General features: G+C 42.0%; 1 protein-coding gene across 1 annotated transcript in view; it reads left to right on the top strand.

Moving 5' to 3' along the window:
• The window catches only part of LOC113192857 (retinal-specific phospholipid-transporting ATPase ABCA4), a 127,407-nt gene that overhangs the window by 86,981 nt on the left and 19,383 nt on the right, over positions 1 to 21,043 (top strand). Inside the window, exons 28-36 of the mRNA XM_077791555.1 lie at positions 357 to 481; positions 922 to 1,020; positions 1,920 to 2,106; positions 4,622 to 4,716; positions 6,160 to 6,192; positions 7,710 to 7,815; positions 7,912 to 7,986; positions 8,248 to 8,417; positions 16,851 to 17,028. Of these exons, the coding sequence (XP_077647681.1) occupies positions 357 to 481; positions 922 to 1,020; positions 1,920 to 2,106; positions 4,622 to 4,716; positions 6,160 to 6,192; positions 7,710 to 7,815; positions 7,912 to 7,986; positions 8,248 to 8,417; positions 16,851 to 17,028 (1,068 nt within the window). The remainder of the gene's footprint in view (positions 1 to 356; positions 482 to 921; positions 1,021 to 1,919; positions 2,107 to 4,621; positions 4,717 to 6,159; positions 6,193 to 7,709; positions 7,816 to 7,911; positions 7,987 to 8,247; positions 8,418 to 16,850; positions 17,029 to 21,043) is intronic.

Genomic DNA, 21,043 nt, shown 5'->3' with positions numbered 1-21,043 from the left:
TTATTACAGAGAAAGGCAAAGTCATGTTTTCACTCCTTTTTACAGTGACACTATGTATGTGCAGGTCATTCTCCTTATTTTTTTTTTTTTCTGTTTTTCATTCAGAAAAAGAAATTCTGCTTCAAAGAATGGAGAGTCATGCAATTTGCTCTTTGAGTTGACCTTTAGCCTCTGGTTGAGCATTGCCTATATTCAGATTCTTTGATGGCCACAAGAACATTCTGTTTTCTTTTGCATATCCTGTCTTTGTACACCCTGCCTGTTCCCCCAGAATCCCATCTTCCATCAGGATCTGACCATGAGGCTGTGTTTATATCTCTCTACCACAGCGTGTGTCCATGTGCATTCTCCCACAGATGGTGCTCCCAGCCACTTTTGTGTTCTTGGCTCTGGTGCTTTCCATCATTGTGCCTCCTTTTGGTGAATACCCTGCCTTGACCCTCCACCCCTGGATATATGGGCAGCAGTACACCTTCTTCAGGTACACAAACTTGTTCCCAGAGGTCACCATTATCCTCCATAGTGTGGAGCTCCTAGGCTACATGCTGCCTGGAAGGGCTCTGACTTCCTCACTTCCCCGAGATCTCCACCAATACAGCAGGGGTCCGTGGGTTTCCCTCAAAAGAAAAGTTAATGTACTGCCATTGCCTAGAAAGAGAGAGTAAGAAAAGAGAATGCAAAGTGGGGAAAGTGAGCAGAGGAGCCATCTTTTTGAGGTGTAGATGGTCTTCTAGGTGTATTCATGCAGCCCATTCCATTCCCAGGAGACCTACAACTATCCCTAGGCAGCATTCAGAGCTTTATGAACATGCCTGGCATGTAGTAGCCATTACCTAAATGCTTTGAATTGGATGTGGGCTGGTTTTGTCCACTCCGTCACAGTCACATGACCGCCAGGTAAGCCTCTCTCACTCTGTCTAGCATGGATGAGCCTGGCAGCAAGCACCTTGAGGTACTGGCAGACGTCCTCCTGAACAAGCCAGGTTTTGGCAACCGCTGCCTGAAGGAAGAGTGGCTTCTGTGAGTTCCTTTGCCCCCTTGTCCTGACACCATATCTCCCCTGGGAGCCTGGCAGTAGGGTCTGGGTTGGCAGGGATGGGAGAGACACCCTCAGTCCTGCTCCGTATTTTGTGGACCACTTCCCTGTTTCCGACCAGTGCTTACCTAGCCTCTCCTTTAGCACTTGTGTGCAAGGGCAGTCACTACCTCCCAGGTAGCTCCTGCAACATTGGAAAGCTCTGTATTTCTCAATATAAAAATTCCATATTGAGTTGATATATGAGTCCCCTTAATTTATTTTAAAGGCCTCTGAGCAGGGGCAGGAGGGAGATGGAGCATATGCTGTTGTATAACTGAACCCTAATTGGCATTAATGACTACTATGGCCATCTCTCAATTATTGTTTTAAGTATAGAGAAGGGAGTTGTAGGGGTGAGTTGAAACTCACCTGAAATCCTAAAGGTTTAAATGTAATTTTTTTTTGGGGGGGGTGGGAGGAGGGGACTGGGGATTGAACTTAGGGACACTCAACCACTGAGCCACATCCCCAGCTCCACTTTGTATTTTACTTAGAGACAAGGTCTCACTGAGTTACTTAGTGTCTCACCGTTGCTGAGGCTGGCTTTGAACTCGCAATCCTCCTGTCTCAGCCTCCCTAGCCTCTGGGATTACAGGCGTGTGCCACCGTGCCCAGCTGATTCAATGTAATTTTAATTTCTTCTCTTATTTAGTCTTTTTCAAAGCTTCAATAAGGAAAATTCCTCTTTAATTTGTTCCATCTCTCAATAGCTAGAGAAAATGCATGGCTCAGAGGAGTTGGAAAGGCTGAAAAGGAGAGGGTTGGGCACTATTTCTCCTTTCTGGGATTTTTAAATCAACCTTTGAAACTGATTGTGGAATATCTTCTTGCTTTCCATGAGGGAGTACCCGTGTGGCAATTCAACCCCCTGGAAGACTCCCTCAGTGTCCCCGAACATCACCCACCTGTTCCAGAAGCAAAAATGGACACCAGCCAACCCCTCACCCTCCTGCCAGTGCAGCACCAGAGAGAAGCTCACCATGCTACCTGAGTGCCCCGAGGGTGCCGGGGGGCTCCCACCCCCACAGGTACCCAGCACGGGAAGCCAGGGCCCCATCTGCCTGCAGTCCCAGGGATGGGGGTTGCTTATTACCTCCTGAGCTTCTATCCAAATAATATTTCAAACTGTTAAGTGAGCAAGGCTAGATCAGGGGGCTAAGCCAGCATCCCTGTGTCCTTCAGAGGTCTTTCCCAGAGGAACTTATCACTATGTCACCCAGAGGAAGTCACTAACCCAAAGCTTCATTTCCTACCAAACACTTCCTATTCAGTCCAGTATGGCCTCCTAGCTGCCTCGCAGAGAATAACCTTGGACAGCCCCTCTCGTGATTTATCAAAAATGAACAATCCTCAAAGAGGCAGTGTGGTACAGTGGGAAGAGCACAGGCATGAGGGTGAGGGAGGCCTGGGTTCATTACATGGCCTCTCAGAACCTTCATTTTCTCACCTAGAAATGCAAGAAAACTGTACTTATTTTGCATTATTATTATGAAGATTGAATGAAATAATGTGGATAAAGAATTACTTAGAATTAGGTTCAGCTCAAGTGACGAAAACCCCAAACTAACAGTGGGTGAAACAAGGCACAACTCTTGCCTGTCCCATGTGCACATTCATGTGGGTGGCCCATGATGTTCTGCTGCTCATCTATGCCAAGTAGGCCACCATAATCCTGGACAAAATGGCACTCTACTTTCCAGATAGCAGAATAGAAGAAGGGATAAAGATAAAGAGTGCAAAATGTGTAAATGTGTGCGAGGAAAACTTCAGAAGCTGCCACATAACATCTTCATTTACATGTCACTGGGAAGAACCCAGCAGCCAGGGAGACTGGGGCTAGAGGCTTTGTTCTAGGTTGTTCATTCCCAATGAGAAAGGATGGAGCACTCCCACCTCAGGACCCAGCAGCAGCAGTGAAAGAATGTCAGAGAAGGAAGGGTCCTGAGGTGGGAGTGCTCTTCTCTAACTTCTGGTGTACATGGAGATAAAGTAGGAGTATTTTATTTGACATACTTTTTAGAAAACAATAATTATCATAAACCATCCCATGCATCAGCAATTGTTCCAACCTGGATTCCACCAGGGAAGCTTAGCATTTCCCCTGGATGCCATCACCAGCAGAGAAGCAGCCAGTAGAGTGGCAAGAGCCAGGACTATAGTCAGACAGATGTGGGTTCCAATCCTAGGCCAACCACCTACACATTCTGCAACCCAGTGCATATTAGCCCACCTTTTGAACCTTGGTTTCTATGTCTGTAAATTAAGAATTCCTCTTTCATAACAGTGTCAGGGTTAAGTGAGATCATGTATGTAGAGCACTTAACATGGTGCCTGGCACTCAGCAAGCATCCAGGTGCTAGTTCTCCATCAGAGAGTGGAAAGTGAAGAAAGTGAACCAAGGAGGGAAAGTCAAATGGGAATGGCAAGGGGGAAATGAAAGTGAAGAAAAAAAAAATGAAAGAATGGTGCATAATGATGGTGGTTTAATGCAACCCCCCACTTGTTCCCCCTAGGTCACACCCTGAATAGAATGAATGCTGTTGCCCAAGGCTCGTGACCAGCCTACCAAGTTGGTTAGCACAATAAACTCTATACTATGCATTCCTGAATATGAAGTATTATTGCCACCTGGAGGCCAAGCTTGTGCATTTTTTAATTCTCCAAAAATTTTAAATTAACTAACTAGCTTATAGTCCTAGATGTATTTTCAAAATCATTTGTAAATTGTAAGGCACTATTCCAATTCTTTCATTCATGTCACAAATTTATTGTGTGACAGCTGTGTGTCAGAGACTACTCTGAAAACTGGGAACATAATAGCCAACAAATCAGAGGAAGCCCCTGTTCTCCCTGAAGTGATATCATACCAAGGAAGATAGAAAAAGTAAATAGTCCATCAGAAAGGAAGTCTCAGGCAGAGATGAGCACTATGAAGCGAACACAAGCCTATGTGGTAGTGAGGACTCAAATGTGGGCTGAGAGTGAGCCATGTGCAGTTCTGCAGGGAGAATTTGCAGGCAGAGTGAACCACCAAGTGCAAAGCCATAACAGGAGGGAGAGGTGCCCCCTGAGAATGGGTGGGAAAGGAAGAGTGGCAGGTGAGTTCAGAGAGGGGGCAGGGCCAGATTACAGGGGGCCATAGGGCCTTGACGAGTGATAAGCAAGATGGCTAAAGTGTGTGACTTGTATTTTGATCTGGAAGCTGAGTGGAGAATGGAACATGGAAGACCAAGGATGGAAACAGAATGGAAGTTTCTGTGTAGGCCTAGGTGATGTCTAGATGGTAGCTAGGGTGCCAAGATTGGAGCTGGAGAGATGCAGATGGGTTAAGCCATCCTATCCTGTCAATGGTTTGGAGGAAAAGAAGAGGGATCAAAGGTGACTACCCCATGATTGATAAGGAAACTAGGGTAGCTTCAGTGCTTTATCTAATATTTTCCTTAGCATCTGAGTCCATAAATAATTTTTGGAGAAGAACAGCAGTTTCACAAACTTTTAAGATCTCAAATTCCAAAGTGATTAATGTTAGTCTCATTGCCTCAGAGAATACAGCGCAGCACTGAAATCCTACAAAACCTTACGAACAGGAACATTTCCGACTACTTGGTAAAAACGTATCCAGATCTTATAAGAAACAGGTAAGAAGAGACCTTTGATTCTTATCATTCCGGGCCCCTATAGACACTATTGACTAGGGACAGAACACTTTACCTATAACCATGGCAGTGAAATGTTTTCTGTTTTCTAATGTGAGGGCCTCATCCATGAGAAAAAGCAACTGAAATACATACAAGCAAAATACCATGTGAGATTCATTTCATTTTGCATTTTTATGTTTAGAGCAAACAAAGTTTAACCCAGGCACTATTAAAAATATTACCAGAAACACAGAATTTATTAAGTTATGCAACCTTGTATTTTAACTGGTTAACAGAGAAAATTTTGGAGAGGGGAGTGTTAAGTCAAGAGGTAGAAGAAGAAAAGAGAAGCAGGAAGGAAAAGTAAGAGGCAAAAGGAGAAAGGACAACCTTAGGTCCAAAGTGACAGTGCCCCTGGTGAGGGGTGACCAGGTTAGCTACAGTGGCCATACTCCAGCTCTAGGTTATCATCTATTATCAATGCCCTTGAAAACGCCCATGAACCCTTCAATACGTATCTAGTCCTCTCAGCTCTGCAGCTGTTCTTACCATGCCCCACCTCTGGGAAGGCCTTCAGCATCCCCTATCAGAGCCAACAGCTTGATAAGAGATCCTAAGGAACTGTGAGCCAGTCCCCACACGTCTGGACTGTAAAATAAAACATAGCATCTAATTTTAGTAGTATTTTCAGTTGGTTTCCCAACCAGAGCCCTGAACTAGGGACAAATACACTCAAATGACTAGAACACACCACAGATGGTGAAAGCAGCTGCTGGGAGGGCAGAGCCAAGCCAGCAGTTAGCAAAATGAATGCCATCCAAGCCCAGAATAACAGCAGTGTGCACAGAGTTGATTCAGTAATGCAGTAAGCAGCAGCCACTCTCCACAGCACATTTGCAATATGGGATTTTAGATTTTTTTTTTACTCACTGGTTGATGACAATGAAAAAGGGCCTGAACTCTGAGGTCTAGGGTTGCTATCTGCCTGTTTCCCATCTTGTCATTTTTCCTCTGATTGTCAGAAGTCAGGGTCTTACCTCTGAGTGAGGAAAGTCAGAATTTCCCCCAAGTGTGCAGGGGATCTCATTTGTACAGGTAAAACAGTAAGTAAGTAAGACAGTAAGCCCTCACTCCACACTGGTAAGGTCATTGCCATGTTTTCTGGGTCTACTCTGGGTACACCAGCCTGACATGTGAGCTGATTATGTGTCCATTTGGAAAGTCCAGCATGCTGGGGGACTGGGAGATCCAGTGGCGAAAAACATTAGTCCTTTCTCTGTGGGTTTCCAGACTTGGCCTCCAGGCTGGGTGGCTTCCACTCTGGATGTCAGAAATTGCTAAAAGGGTCCTAAATACTGAAACATCCCAATGATTATTTGGGAAGGAAAATTAATACTGTCATACTTATGATAGTTATTGCTTGATTTTTATTTTGGCTTTCAGCTTAAAGAGCAAATTCTGGGTCAACGAACAGAGGTAAGAAACTGTTATAAGAAATACAATATCCGATTATAAGCCTGAACTTTCCTTGGTCTATTCATTTTAGGTCTTAGAGGGTCTAGTCCAGCCCTAGAATTCACCCCATTCCTGGACCATCCTAGAGGCTCATGTCGTTCTAGAGACTTGGAGAATTGTCAAGGAGTACTTAGGAGTGAGCTGTCACTCCCTCAGGGACTAGGCCTCTGGAATGGGTGCAAGGGTGATGTTGACTACCTTTCCTGGGTAGCTTCTAGACTGTAAAGTGAAATTCAACTTTTAGAAATGCCACTAGAGGGAACTGGAATACCTCCACTGAAGCAAAAAGTGGGAGTGAAGGAGCAATTTTAGATCCTGAGAAATAAGGATTTCTTCCTCTGCTTTGCTTTACCAGTGAATTTATTTTGTTCTGTCAAATTTGGCTTTTATCCTGAATTGAAGACTTTTTTTTTTTTTTTTTTTTTTTTTTTTAGAGTAGAAGGTACTAGGTATTGAACTCAGGGGCACTCGACCACTGAGCCACATTCTTAGGTGTATTCCGTATTTTATTAGAGACAGGGTCTCACTGAGTTGCTTAGCACCTCACTAAATTGCTGAGGCTGGCTTTGAACTCACAATCCTCCTGCCTCTGCCTCCCAAGCCTCTGGGATTACAGGTATGTGCAACTGTGCCTGACCCATTGAAGAATTTTAAACCAGAGAGTGACACATTCAGATTGATCACTTGAGACTAGAGCAGTATGGAGGATGGAGCCAAAGACCAGGATCCCAGTTAAGAAGTTAGCAAGAGGCAGGCTGGTGGGTGCTGCCAAAGCTGTGGTGGGCTGACAGCATCAAGACAGGAACAGCAGTGCTTGGCCCCATTTAGACAAAGTGCATGCAGTGGGACCACAAGTACATGAAGGACAAACATGGGGGTGGAGGAAAGTCAGGAAAACATCAAAGAGGGAAGAGAGATAGTTAAAAGGCAAGTTGGGATTGGCCAGATGCTCAGAAAAAAGAAAACAGCCTGGGAAGCAAAGCAGGGAGACCCAAGGGAGACCCAGACCTTTTGGAGCTCTAGAAGAGATTCAGCATGGCTGGAACACGTCCCTCAAGGGAATCTCTGAGGAGCACTGAAGTTGGAGAATAGCAGAAGCCAATCTCAGAAGGACCCTATATCAAGGGTGAGATCCAGCCTTCACCTTGGAGCAGCAATGGGGAAGAGCTAACAGTTGGTTTATAACTGGGTGTGATGACACACGCCCACAGTGGAGCACTCAGGATGCTGAGGCAGGAGGATGTCTTGAGCCTGGGAGTTAGAGGCCTGCCTGGACAACATAGTGATACCCTGTCTCAAAACAAACAAACAAACAAACAAAAAACAGAAACGAAAACATCAGTTTCCAAAGGGAAGCAGTGTTGCTTGCTAGTCCAGAAAATACCCCCTGAAGTACACATTCCCTACAGAAGCTGGGAGAATCACAAGGAGGCATGAGGTTCCTTGCATGGATCTGAGGATTCCTTGTTGCCTTGTAGATATGGAGGAATTTCCATTGGAGGAAAACTCCCAGTGCTCCTCATCACTGGGGAAGATCTTGTTGGATTTTTAAGTGAACTTGGCCAGATGATGAATGTGAGCGGGGTATGTAAACAGATTGGAGATTTGAAATAGAAATTATCATGAGTGTCACAGAAAAACAAAACAGAACCCTCTTGCTTGTTTTTTATGGTTATCTAGGGCCCTGTCACCAGAGAGGCCTCTAAAGAAATGTCTGATTTCCTTAAATATCTTGAAACTGAAGACAACATTAAGGTACTGGACCTGCATAATATGCCATAGAGGTAGAAAATCATGTGATGTGAATCTGTTATTTTATTGTTGTTTTTCCAGCATAATTAAATTCCATCCCTCCTCTTGCTGAAATCTTGTGGAATGTCTCCCAGCTGCCAAACCCAGCCTCATCCTCACCTTCTTTTTCCTATTGCTAATTCTGTCTTTAAGCAACCCTTGTTAGTGCCAATCTCGGGTGTCAGGTTGTGGCACAGCCTAACAAAGGCCACCTCTGCCTTCTAGGTGTGGTTTAACAACAAAGGCTGGCACGCCCTGGTCAGCTTTTTGAATGTGGCCCACAATGCCATCTTGCGGGCCAGTCTGCACAAGGACAGGAACCCAGAGGAGCATGGAATCACCGTCATCAGCCAGCCACTGAACCTCACAAAGGAGCAGCTCTCTGAGATCACAGTGTAAGCCACCATGGCCCCCAGCCTCACAACTTTTTGGTCACCTCCTCCACTCTTTGGATTTTCACAATCATGAAGGGCAGGGCTGGATGGCAATGTAAATGCTTCATGGACCAAACTGCTTGGCCATGCTTTCTCCTCCATATTTATTTGGAAAGTAAGCTTGTATTTCACTCCATTCCCTTTGGGCTTTTGATAACAAGTTGCTCCTGCCATCTACCCAGATGTTCTCCTTGCCAGCATGCAAAATATTTGCCAGAGGCTAAGAAGGCTCAGTGAACCTCTCCTCTCCCAGGCATGATCATCCAAGACTCTGCTAATTCCCTCAGGTGGTCACACTTTGGAGCTGTCAACAGATCTGTCTTCTTCAAGCTTAGGCTCTGAGGCACAGCTTCACTTGTTAAAAACATCCACCTTGTGCACTGTGCCCTGTTTGCTCTTTCTGAGAACTGTGTGCAGGAGGGATTGCTGGGAGTGTCTTTATTAGCGCACACTTCTTCTGGGAAGTTCATTTAACTACCCAGTATACCCTGAGTACTGCTGAACATGCCCAGGGTGTCTCCTAATTCTTGGGCCTTGATGCCTTTCTCTGGATACTCCCTGGGTTCTGAACTGTCCTATGTTAAATTCTCACTCAGCCCAAGTTTCTATACCTCCTGCCAAGCTGTTCAAATATAGAATATGAAAGAATAGTTTTCTGTGATTATAAAACAATATATGTTCATTAAATAAAATTTAGATAATAAAGTTTTAAGAACTTATCATCTATAACCCTACCTAATTTAAGGTATTGCTTGTAAGCATTTTTGAGCTCCCATCCGGTCATGGTTCTATGTGGTGTACAGGGCTGTTATCAGTCAGGTTGTGATTTGGGCACATGGTGCCTTTGTGTACAGATGCTCCTCTCTGCAGGTGAGCACAGCTCTGCACAGAGACTGTGGCTTGTACATAAGTTCAGGCTGGGATTCACCCCCTTAGCCAGATGCCTTCTATTTGGTCCAGGAAAGGGTGAATAGAGCCTAGCTCCTGTATAGCTTGCCTGCTCTCTTTTGCCTTGTTTACATTATGAACATTTCCCCAAAATGTGATTGAACACAATAATTTCTTTTGTTAAAAAGCCATATAACTGTCCATATAAAAACTCAAGAGATTATACACATAAATTATTTGTGCTAACAAGAGTTTTGTAGTATATAAGATTAATACAAATTTTGATTTCTATAACCATAAATAGCATTAAAACATAATAAAGGGCTGTGGCTGTGGCTCAGCGGTAGCATAGTTGCCTGGCATGTGTGAGGCACTGGGTTCAATTCTCAGCACCATGTATAAATAAATAAAGGTCTATCAACAACTAAAAAAAATTTTTTTTAATTTTTATTATTGGTTGTTCAAAACATTACATAGTTCTTGACATATCATATTTCATACATTTGATTCAAGTGGGTTATGAACTCCCATTTTTACCCTGTATACAGATTTCAGAATCACATGGGTTACACATCTCCTGTTTTACATGTTGCCATACTAGTGTCTGTTGTATTCTGTTGCCTTTCCTATCCTCTACTATCCCCCAACCTCTCCCCTTCCCTCCCATCTTCTCTCTCCCCCCATCTACTGTAATTCATTTCTCCCCCTTGTTTTTTTCCCTTTCCCCTCACTTCCTCTTATATGTAATTTTGTATAACAATGAGGGTCTCCTTCCATTTCCATGCAACTTCCCTTCTCTCTCCCTTTCCCTCCCACCTCTCGTCCCTGTTTAATGTTAATCTTCTTCTCATGCTCTTCCTCCCTGCTCTGTTCTTAGTTGTTCTCCTTATATCAAAGAAGACATTTGGCATTTATTTTTTAGGGATTGGCTAGCTTCACTTAGCATAATCTGCTCTAATGCCATCCATTTCCCTGCAAATTCCATGATTTTGTCGTTTTTTAGTGCAGAGTAATACTCCATTGTGTATAAATGTCACATTTTTTATCCATTCATCTATTGAAGGGCATCTAGTTTGGTTCCACAGTCTAGCTATTGTGTATTGTGCTGCTATGAACATCAATGTAGCAGTATCCCTATAGTACGCTCTTTTAAGGTCTTTAGGGAATAATCCAAGAAGGGGAATAGCTGGGTCAAATGGTGGTTCCATTCTCAGCTTTCCAAGGAATCTCCATACGGCTTTCCAAATTGGCCGCACCAATTTGCAGCCCCACCAGCAATGTACAAGTGTACCCTTTTCCCCACATCCTCGCCAGCACTTGTTGTTGTTTGACTTCTTAATGGCTGCCAATCTTACTGGAGTGAGATGGTATCTTAGGGTGGTTTTGATTTGCATTTCTCTGACTGCTAGAGATGGTGAGCATTTTTTCATGTACTTGTTGATTGATTGTATGTCCTCCTCTGAGAAGTGTCTGTTCAGGTCCTTGGCCCATTTGTTGATTGGGTTATTTGTTTTCTTATTGTTTAATTTTTTGAGTTCTTTGTATAGTCTGGATATTAGGGCTCTATCTGAAGTGTGAAGAGTAAAAATTTATTCCCAGGATGTAGGCTCCCTATTTACCTCTCCTATTGTTTCTCTTGCTGAGAAAAGACTTTTTAGTTTGAGTAAATCCCATTTGTTGATTCTTGTTATTAACTCTTGTGCTATGGGTGTCCTATTAAGGAATTTGGAGCCCAACCCCACAATATGTAGATGGGAGCCAACTTTTTCTTCTATCAGACACAGAGTCTCTGATTTGATACCAAGCTCCTTGATCCATTTTAAGATAACTTTTGTGCATGGCGAGAGAAAGATATTCAGTTTCTTTTGTTGCATATGGGTTTCCAGTTTTCCCAGCACCATTTGTTGAAGATGCTATCCTTCCTCCATTGCATGCTTTTAGCCCCTTTATCAAATATAAGATAGTTGTAATTTTGTGGATTGGTCTCTGTGTCCTCTATTCTGTACCATTGGTCCACCTGCATGTTTTGGTACCAGTACCATGCTGTTTTTGTTACTATTGCTCTGTAGTATAGTTTGAAATCTGGTATCGCTATACCACCTGATTCACCCTTCCTGCTTAGAATTGTTTTTGCTATTCTGGGTCTTTTATTTTTCCATATGAATTTCATGATTGCTTTCTCTATTTCTACAAGAAATGCCGTTGGGATTTTGATTGGCATTGCATTAAACCTATAGAGAACTTTTGGTAATATCGCCATTTTGATGTTAGTTCTGCCTATCCATGAACAGGGTATATTTTTCCATCTTCTAAGATCTTCTTCTATTTCTCTCTTTAGGGTTCTACAGTTTTTATTATATAAGTCTTTCACCTCTTTTGTTAGGTTGATTCCCAAGTACTTATTTTTTTTTTGAGGATATTGTGAATGGGATGGTTGTCCCATTTCCATTTCAGAAGATTTGTCACTGATATACAGGAATGTCTTTGATTTATGCGTGTTGATTTTATATCCTGCCACTTTGCTGAATTCATTTATTAGCTCTAGTAGTTTCTTTGTAGACCCTTTTGGGTCTGTTAGGTATAGAATCATATCATCCGCAAATAGTGATAATTTAAGTTCTTCTTTTCCTATTTTTATGCCTTTAATTTCTTTTGTCTGTCTAATTGCTCTGGCCAGTGTTTCGAGAACTATGTTGAACAGAAGTGGTGAGAGAGGGCATCCCTGTCTTGTTCCAGATTTTAGAGGGAATGCCTTCAGTTTTTCTCTGTTCAGAATGATGCTAGCCTGAGGCTTAGCATAGATAGCTTTTACAATATTGAGGTATGTTCCTGTTATCCCTAGTTTTTCTAGAGTTTTGAACATAAAGGAATGCTGTACTTTGTGGAATGCTTTTTCCGCATCTATCGAGATGATCATATGTTTCTTATCTTTAAGTCTATTGATGTGGTGAATAACATTTATTGATTTCGGTATATTGAACCAGCCTTGCATCCCAGGGATGAATCCTATTGATCATGATGCACGATCTTTTTGATATGTTTCTGTATCCGATTTGCCAGAATTTTATTGAGGATTTTTGCATCTATGTTCATTAGAGATATTGGTCTGTAGTTTTCTTTCTTTGAAGTGTCTTTGTCTGGTTTAGGAATCAGGGTGATGTTGGCCTCGTAGAATGAATTTGGAAGTTCTCCCTCTTTTTCTATTTCCTGAAATAGCTTGAAAAGTATTGGTATTAGTTCTTCTTTAAAGGTTTTGTAAAACTCTGCTGTATACCCATCCAGTCCTTGGCTTTTCTTAGTTGGTAGTCTTTTGATGGCTTCTTTTATTTCCTCAATTGATACTGGTCTGTTTAGGTTGTGTATATTCTCCTGACTCAATCTGGGCAGATAAGATGACTTAAGAAATTTATCAATGCCTTCACTATCTTCTATTTCATTGGAGAATAAGGATTCAAAATAATTTCTAATTATCTTCTGTATTCTTGAAGTGTCTCTTGTGATATTGCCTTTTTCATCCCGTATGCTAGTAATTTGAGTTCTCTCTCTTCTTCTTTTTGTTAAAATGGCTAAGGGTCTGTCGATCTTATTTATTTTTTCAAAGAACCAACTTTAGTTTTGTCAATGTTTTCAATTTTTTTGTTTCAATTTCATTGATTTCAGCTCTGATTTTAATTATTTCTTGCCTTCTACTACTTTTGCTATTGTTTTGCTCTTCTTTTTCTCGGGTTTTGAGATGAAGTGTGAGATCCTTTATTTGTTTTTTTTTTTCTTTTTTTAAGGAATGAACTCCAAGCAGTGAATTTTTCTCTTAGAACTGCTTTCATTGTGTCCCATAGATTCCGATATGTTGTGTCTGTGTTTTCATTTACCTCTAAGAATTTTTTAAATTCCTCCTTGATGTCTTCTGTAACCCATTGATCATTCAGTAACCTATTGTTCATTCTCCAAGTGATGCAGGATTTTTCCTTCCTTCTTTTATGGTTGATTTCCAGTATCATTCCATTATGATCAGATAGGATGCATGGTATTATCTCTACTCCTTTATAATTTCTAAGAGTTGCCCTGTGACATAATATATGATCTATTTTTGAGAAGGATCCATGTGCTGCTGAGAAAAAATGTAACTGCTTGATGTTGGGTGGTATATTCTATATATGTCAATTAAGTCTAGGTTATTAATTGTATTATTGAGTTCTATAGTTTCTTTATTCAACTTTTGTTTGGAAGATATGTCCAGTGGTGAGAGAGGTGTGTTGTAGTCTCCCATAATTATTGTATGGTGGTCTATTTGACTCTTGAACTTGAGAAGAGTTTGTTTGATGAACATAGCTGCACCATTGTTTGGGGCATATATATTTATGATTGTTATGTCCTGTTGGTGTATGGTTCCCTTGAGCAGTATGTAGTGTCCTTCTTTATCCCTTTTGATTATCTTTGGCTTGAAGTCTATTTTATTTGATATGAGTATGGACACTCCTGCTTGTTTCCAAGGTCCATATGAGTGATATGATTTTTCCCAACCTTTCACCTTCAGTCTATGTATGTCTTTTCCTATCAAATGCGTCTCCTGTAGGCAGCATATTGTTGGATTTTTTTTTTTTTTGATCCATTCTACTAGCCTGTGTCTCTTGTTTGGTGAGTTTAAGCCATTAACATTTAGGGTTACTATTGAGATATGGTTTGTACTTCCAGCCATATTTGTTTATTTATGTTACTTAACTTGATTTGTTTTTCCTCTTTGATTATTTTTTCCTTTACTGTACTACTTCCCACTGTTGGTATTCATTGTTATTTTCCATTTCCTCTTCCTGTAATGTTTTGCCGAATATGTTTTGAACAGATGGTTTTCTAGCTGCAAATTCTTTTAACTTTTGTTTATCGTGGAAGGTTTTAATTTCATCTTCCATCCTGAAGCTCAATTTCGCTGGATACACAATTCTTGGTTGGAACCCATTTTCTTTCAGCGTTTGAAATATGTTATTCCAGGATCTTCTAGCTATCAGAGTCTATGTTGAAAGATCAGCTGTTATCCTGATTGGTTTACCCCTAAATGTAATCTACTTCCTTTCTCTTGTAGCTTTTAAAATTCTCTCCTTATTCTATATGTTGGGCATCTTCATTATAATGTGTCTAGGTGTGGATCTCTTATGATTTTGCATATTCGGCATCCGGTAGGCTTCTAGGATTTGGGGTTCTGTTTCATTCTTCAAGTCTGGGAAGTTTTCTCATATTATTTTGTTGAACAGATTGCTCATTCCTTTGGTTTGGACCTCTATACCTTCCTGTATCCCAATGACTCTTAAGTTTGGTCTCTTTATGTTATCCCATATTTCTTGGATGTTCTGTTCATGGTTTCTTAACAGTCTCTCTGAGCTGTCTATGTTCTTTTCAAGTTGAAATACTTTGTCTTCATTGTCTGATGTTCTGTCTTCTGAGTGTTCTACTCTGCTGGTAGTACTCTCATTTGAGTTTTTAATTTGGTTTATTGCTTCCTGCATTTCTAGGATTTCTGTTTGTTTTTTATAACCTCTATCTCCCTGTATGGTTGATCTTTTGCTTCTTGGATTTGTTTATGTAACTCATTGTCAAAGTGATCTTTCATTGTCTGATTTTGCTGTCTAATGTCTTCCTCGAGACTCCAGATCATCTGAAGCATGTATATCCTGAATTCTTTATCTGACATTCCATCTGCTGCAAATATTACCTCTTCTAAAGTTGAGTTGACCTGCATTGCTTGTGGTCCTTTCTTTCCTTGTCTTTTCATACTGCTCACGTTTATTTCTGCTTTGTGAAACTGTTGTGTTATTGATTTTTCCCCCTATATATTTATATAGCTCTTGTATAGTTGCAAAGTCCCCTTTTGTGGAGAAAGACAATGTTAACAGTTCTCAGTATCAATAGTACATCATCTAAACACACATTTTCCTTATTACTACATTTATAGCTAGACTATGTCTACAAATGTTGGTTTCGATTATCGTTTACAAATATAGTCATTAGTTTCATGAAAGGCATACCGTTTCTGGTAGCTTGAAGAAAACTGAATTTCAGGTGTAGGATGTTATGTTTAGGGGAAAAGGAGTGAGGGTATAGGGTTAATCTAACCTAGTAACTTTGGAAAGCTCTAACCAATAGATGGGTAATTTATGGAAGAATGTATAGATTCAAATTCCTATTTGTATTTATAAGATTACCCTACTTATAAATAGTAAAATTTAGGGGGTTGCAAGTGGGATAGAGGGAGTAAGAAGGAGAAAAACAAATAACAGGAAAGAAAGAGAAAAAAGAGTGCGGGGGAAAAAGAAAATAAGAGAAAAAAGAAAAGAAATAAAAAGGGGGGAGGGAGGTTGGCATATGCAATTCCTCTATATTGTATTATTCTGGTGATTCAGTTGTTAAAGACCTTTTTCATGCACAATTTTTGGTTTCACATATGTTGAAACTGTGAGGACCAGAGAGGGAAGGGTAGAGGAGACTGGATGAATGGATGAAAAGAGAGAGAGAAGAAAAAAAAAGAAAGAAAGAAAATGTCTCTCAGAACTATGTTTTCTTTTCTTCCAGTTGGTGGAGTTGTCTATTCCTAGCTTGAGTCTCTGGGTTCAGGATGGTGGTGGTAGTCAGTGTGAGAGGACTTGAGCTTCCACCTGTGGCCTCTCTACTCTTATTCTCTGAGATGTAAACCAGGTGCCTGATCCGCTGCAGAACCAAGTTGGTAGCCACACCCACTGGTTGGTGGGTTTTAAGGGTTGGTGGGATTTTCCAAGATGAGTTCCATCAGTTTTTCTCATAAGGTGTTTGATGAGGTGGGGGGTGTTGGGGAAACCCTTATGTTTGTCCAGAGCTTGGTCAGGTGACCGCATGGGCAGGCCGCTGGGCTCCTCCTCCAGTTAGGGTGGTCTGTCTACCGCGCAGCTGGGCTGCTGGGCCCCATCTCCGGGTCACGCAGTCTGCCTACAGCGCAGGCGGCGACTGGGCCCCTCCTCCAGTTGGGGTGGTCTGTCTACCGCGCTGGTGGGCTGCTGTGCCCCTTCTCTGGCCACATGGTCTGCCTACCACGAAGGCGGCAGCTGGGCCCCTCCAAAACATAATAAAAAGAAGGGTTGGGCTGGGGATGTGGCTCAAGCAGTAGCGTGCTAGCCTGGCATGTGCCGGGCGCTAGGTTTGATCCTCAGCACCACATTAAAAAAATAAAGATGTTGTGTCCACCAAAAAACTAAAAAAAAAAAAAAATAAAAAATTCTCTCTCTCTCTCTCTCTAAAAAAAAGGTGGGGGGGTTGTCTAGAAATGCTCACATGAAACAGAAAGGCAGCCTACAAATATCCCTTTAAACTTGACCCAGACTGATTAAGACAGTTCAGGGGAATGACAAGCTTCAGGCTGGGGACTGGGAGTCTGGAGGCCATTACCTGGGTTGGGTAAGGACTGCCAGTGTCTGCCGTGCATCTTCTCCTGTTTATGCTCCTGTTTCTTCACCATTCTCTCCCTGTATCTCTCTCCTGCTGCAGGCTGACCACATCAGTGGATGCTGTCGTTGCCATCTGTGTGATTTTTGCCATGTCCTTTGTCCCAGCCAGCTTTGTCCTCTACTTGATCCAGGAAAGGATGAATAAAGCCAAGCACCTCCAGTTTGTCAGTGGAGTGAGTGCCATCACCTACTGGATGACCAACTTCCTCTGGGACATTGTAAGTGTCAGGCCTTCCCTCACCTTCTTGGTCCCAAGGTGGCACTCAAGTGTGCTCTGACAGAGGAGATATTACATGGAGGGGTTCTTGCACTGCCCGGGCTGCTGGAAAGTACTCAGCTAATGGCTTTGTGTGCTACTGTCCCTTGACATCATCTTTGAAAGGCACTAGGATCCCAGAGCTGAGGAAGGCTGTGAATCACAACTTCACAACTGTGGACTGAGGGCTCTGTGTCCTGCACTGAGGGGTTTTCTGACCCAATCACTGCACTGCAGGCAGGAGTCTGGCTTTCCCCAAAATAGCTTGGATGTGGGAATGGACCAAGGGGTTCTTCACCCAAAATCTCCTTCTTAAATCCCACCTCATTCCCAAAAACTCTAAAGTAGAACTTCCTTAGAGGTTCACCAGATAAATATAGGATGCCCAGTTAAATCTGAATTTCAAACAAACAATAAGTAAAGTTTTAGTGTAAGTATATCCCACTTTAAATATTGCATAGGACATATTTATACTAAAAAAAACTAGTGGCCATTTATCTGAAATTCAAGCTTATTGAGCATTTGGTATCTTTATTTGCAAATCTGGAAACTCTACCCAGGAGCTTTATTTTGCTTCCCCAAAGTAATCAGACAGACCTTCACTATATCAGATTAGCCACCACTTTAGGGAAAATAAGAAAAAATTATCAGAGCAACAATGGACAACCACATTGCTCACAACCAAGGTTTCTGGGAACAGGGAAGAATTAGAATGGGGTACTTTATGACAGGCCACATGGTCAGAACTTATTGGTAGCAAAGGCCTAGTTATAATATAGCAAGGATCATTGTGACACCAACCAGGGACTGGGGTGTAGCCCAGTGGTAGAACACTTGCCTTGCATGTACAAGGTCCCAAGTTCAATCCCCAATACAGCAAAAAAAGGAGAGAGACAGAAAACAACAACTCATCTCTTCTGGGTGTCCTCAGTAATGTGAGGACACATTTGATTCATCTCAGCATCCTAAGACCACCGTGAGCTCCACCAGATGACATATCAACTGGTGGAGGCCAGAAGTAGCATCTTGAAGAGGCCAGTACAAGTGACCCTCTCTGTGGCTTTTGACAATAATACTGAAAATTAGGATTCCTGAAGACATGATTTCTTTAATCTGACTCAACTAATTCAAAAGCTAGAAATTTTCAGTAGTGTTTAAATTCTTTCCTTTCTTTTCCATCTTCGTGAAAAAAGCACAAGCGCATAGGAACTTAGAAGCTGCAGGCTTCTCTTTGGGCAGAGGCTACAGTGGCCCTGAGATTTTAACATGAAAGGATCCAGGTTCTCCTGCCCTGAGAAGCTACTTATTAAAGTGCTGAGATATACATATATTTATATATATATTTTCACTTTTAAAAGATGAGGAATACCATTTGCACTTGGAGTTGACCTATGTGTGTGTGTGTCTACAAAGAGAGGACTCAGCCGATAGAAAGATACAGCTAGAAGGACACAGTGGCCATCTGGAGTGGAGGCCATACTGACAATATAGACCCTGGCCCATCCGTTGAAGGGTTAGAAGAGAGAAGATAGTGCACTGGGTATGGTGTTGGCAGGCTTCCTGATGCTTTAGAATTTTAAAGCTGGCCTGGAATCTGAATCTCAGAATCTGTAGTGCTGAATTTCAGAAATCTGTTGTTACCAGCAGCCAGGCCAGAGAGCCTTCCTGGATTCCACCTGGCTGGATCTAGCCACCTTCCCACATAAGAAATAGGCAAATGATGGAAAAAGTAAATATGAATTGTATGCAGTTTGGTCAAGCTGGAGAGAAGAAGCTGTATAAAATTCAAACAGAAAAAAAAAAAGAGTTGCTTTTTCTTTTTTTATTATTTGCCTACTTCTCATGTGGGCAGATCCAGGCAGGTTTCCTGGCTGAACTGCCAGATGACAGAATCACCCTCATTAGCCAGTGGTAAAAAGAAAAAAACATGCCTGGGGGTCATCGTCAAATGAACAATTATTGTTTATATCAGTCACTTAGCATATCTGTGGTATTTTAAATTCCCATCTTTTTATATGTGTCATCTCCTTTTCTTTTAAATATTGAAAAGAAATGTAAGGCTTATGTAAAAATGTCAAGCACAGTGTAAAACTTTTATCTTGGTCCTTTGGGAGCAACTTCTTGACAAGATTCTCCCCCCACTTCTCTCTCTCTTTCTGACATACACAGACACACACACACACACAAACACACACACACACACAAACACACACACACACACACACACACACACCAGCATCTTCAATATTTATCTCTTGCAAATGAGGACTTGCCTCCTTCAACCACTGTACGACTGTCAACTTCAGGAAACCAGTGCTTGGACACCACTGCCACCTGTTTCTTGGACCCCACTCAAGTTTTACCAATTGCACCAATGATGTCTTTTTTAGACAAGGACCTAGCTCAGAATTTTGCCTTGCATTTGGTTGTCCTGTCTCTTTAGTCTCCATTAGCCTGGTACAGTTAGTTTCTCTTTTTTCCTTAATACTTGTGGTCTTAGTCCTTTTGAAGATTACAGGCCATTTCTTTTGTAGAATATCTTTCAATCTGGGTTTGCCTGAGCCTTCCCTGTGAGGTAGAGTGTCCCAGGCAGCAGTGTCATGAAATGGAAGCTGGGTTCTTTTTGGATCTTATCAGCTTGCTTCCGGTTTAAGTTGTCCTATTACTGAGGATGTTTACCTTTTCACTTAAGAAGGTGTCTACTGTCAGAACTACTCTCCACTGTCAGAACTATTCTCTTTCTCTTTATAGTTGATAAAAAATTTTGAGAAGTACTTTGAATATGTGCAAATATCCTGTTTGTTGTCAAACTTTCCATTTGTTCATTTACTTATTTATATATATTTGTATGTAGTCATGGGTCCTGTGTTAATTGATGGATTATAACTCCATACCATCATTACTTAGCTTGATATGAAGATTGTCCCAAGTGTGGCAGGGAAAGCTCCTTCAAGCTGGCCTCTGTGCCTTCTTCACTATGTCTACATCCTCCTTGAGCACTTCACTGCTCCCTGGCACCACAAGATGCTCCAAGCTTACACTGTCCTTCAGCCACTCCTTCCCAGAACCAACCATCTCCCCAAAGGGCCCTGGTTCATTTCAGGGGAAAGTGGCCCTCAGAGACCAAGATCTAGGTGCCAGATTTGTTCACTGCCACTAAAGTGTCGTTGGGACCAGGTCTTCTCAGTAGATAGACCCAGGGAAGATAAATTATATATGTTCACAGACATCCACATACTTACATCTGTATTCCTCAGTCTCTGCACACTAAGCTCTATGCTCACCAAAACCTTTAGCTCCAGTCCAACACCAGAGGCTCATTCTAGTTTTCTGTCTCTGCATTTATAACTCCCTTCTCCAAGATTGAGAAACTGGCTTTTATCACCCCAAATCATTTATCTATCAGAGTTTATTACCCGTAAGTAACAAGTAAGTGCCCCATCTCTACCGCCACCCCTCCCTGCATGGATACCCCCTTTCCCTGCTTTTGCTGCTCTGTGGAGCTCCTCTTCCATCAGTCCTGGCTCTGATACTCCACACCAGCTCAGCCCCCTGGAAGAACGCTTTCCTCATCACCTTGGGGCTCAACCACTCTCCCTGGAACCCTCTGTTGGTGCCCTCCTCACCCTCCTATGGTTTTCATCCTGTTTGAGACCTAACCCTACCATGAGTGCCCACCTTCCTGTGCCTGACCTAATGGCTTCAGGAATGCATTTTTTTAAAAGGGTGTCATCATCTGTTTGAGCTTTGTGAGGTCAATGACTATTTTTTAAGTTTTTCTGAATTCTAGAGATGTGCTTAGAAAGTAGCATCAGCGGGGCTTCGTGACCAATTAGAAAGAGAGATCCAGTTGGATGTTACAATTCATTCATTTCATAGATATAGACTGAAGGTCCCTGGGGGAAGGAGCAGCAGGAAGACTAGGAACTGTTTAGACAGATGAAGTCAACCCCAGACCCTAAGATCTGGATGATCCT

This window comes from Urocitellus parryii, chromosome 11 (genome assembly GCF_045843805.1).
Source record: "Urocitellus parryii isolate mUroPar1 chromosome 11, mUroPar1.hap1, whole genome shotgun sequence".
Classification (NCBI taxonomy): domain Eukaryota; kingdom Metazoa; phylum Chordata; class Mammalia; order Rodentia; family Sciuridae; genus Urocitellus; species Urocitellus parryii.
The sequence above is the reverse complement of the archived record's forward strand: the minus strand, read 5'-3'. Positions and strand labels throughout refer to the sequence as shown.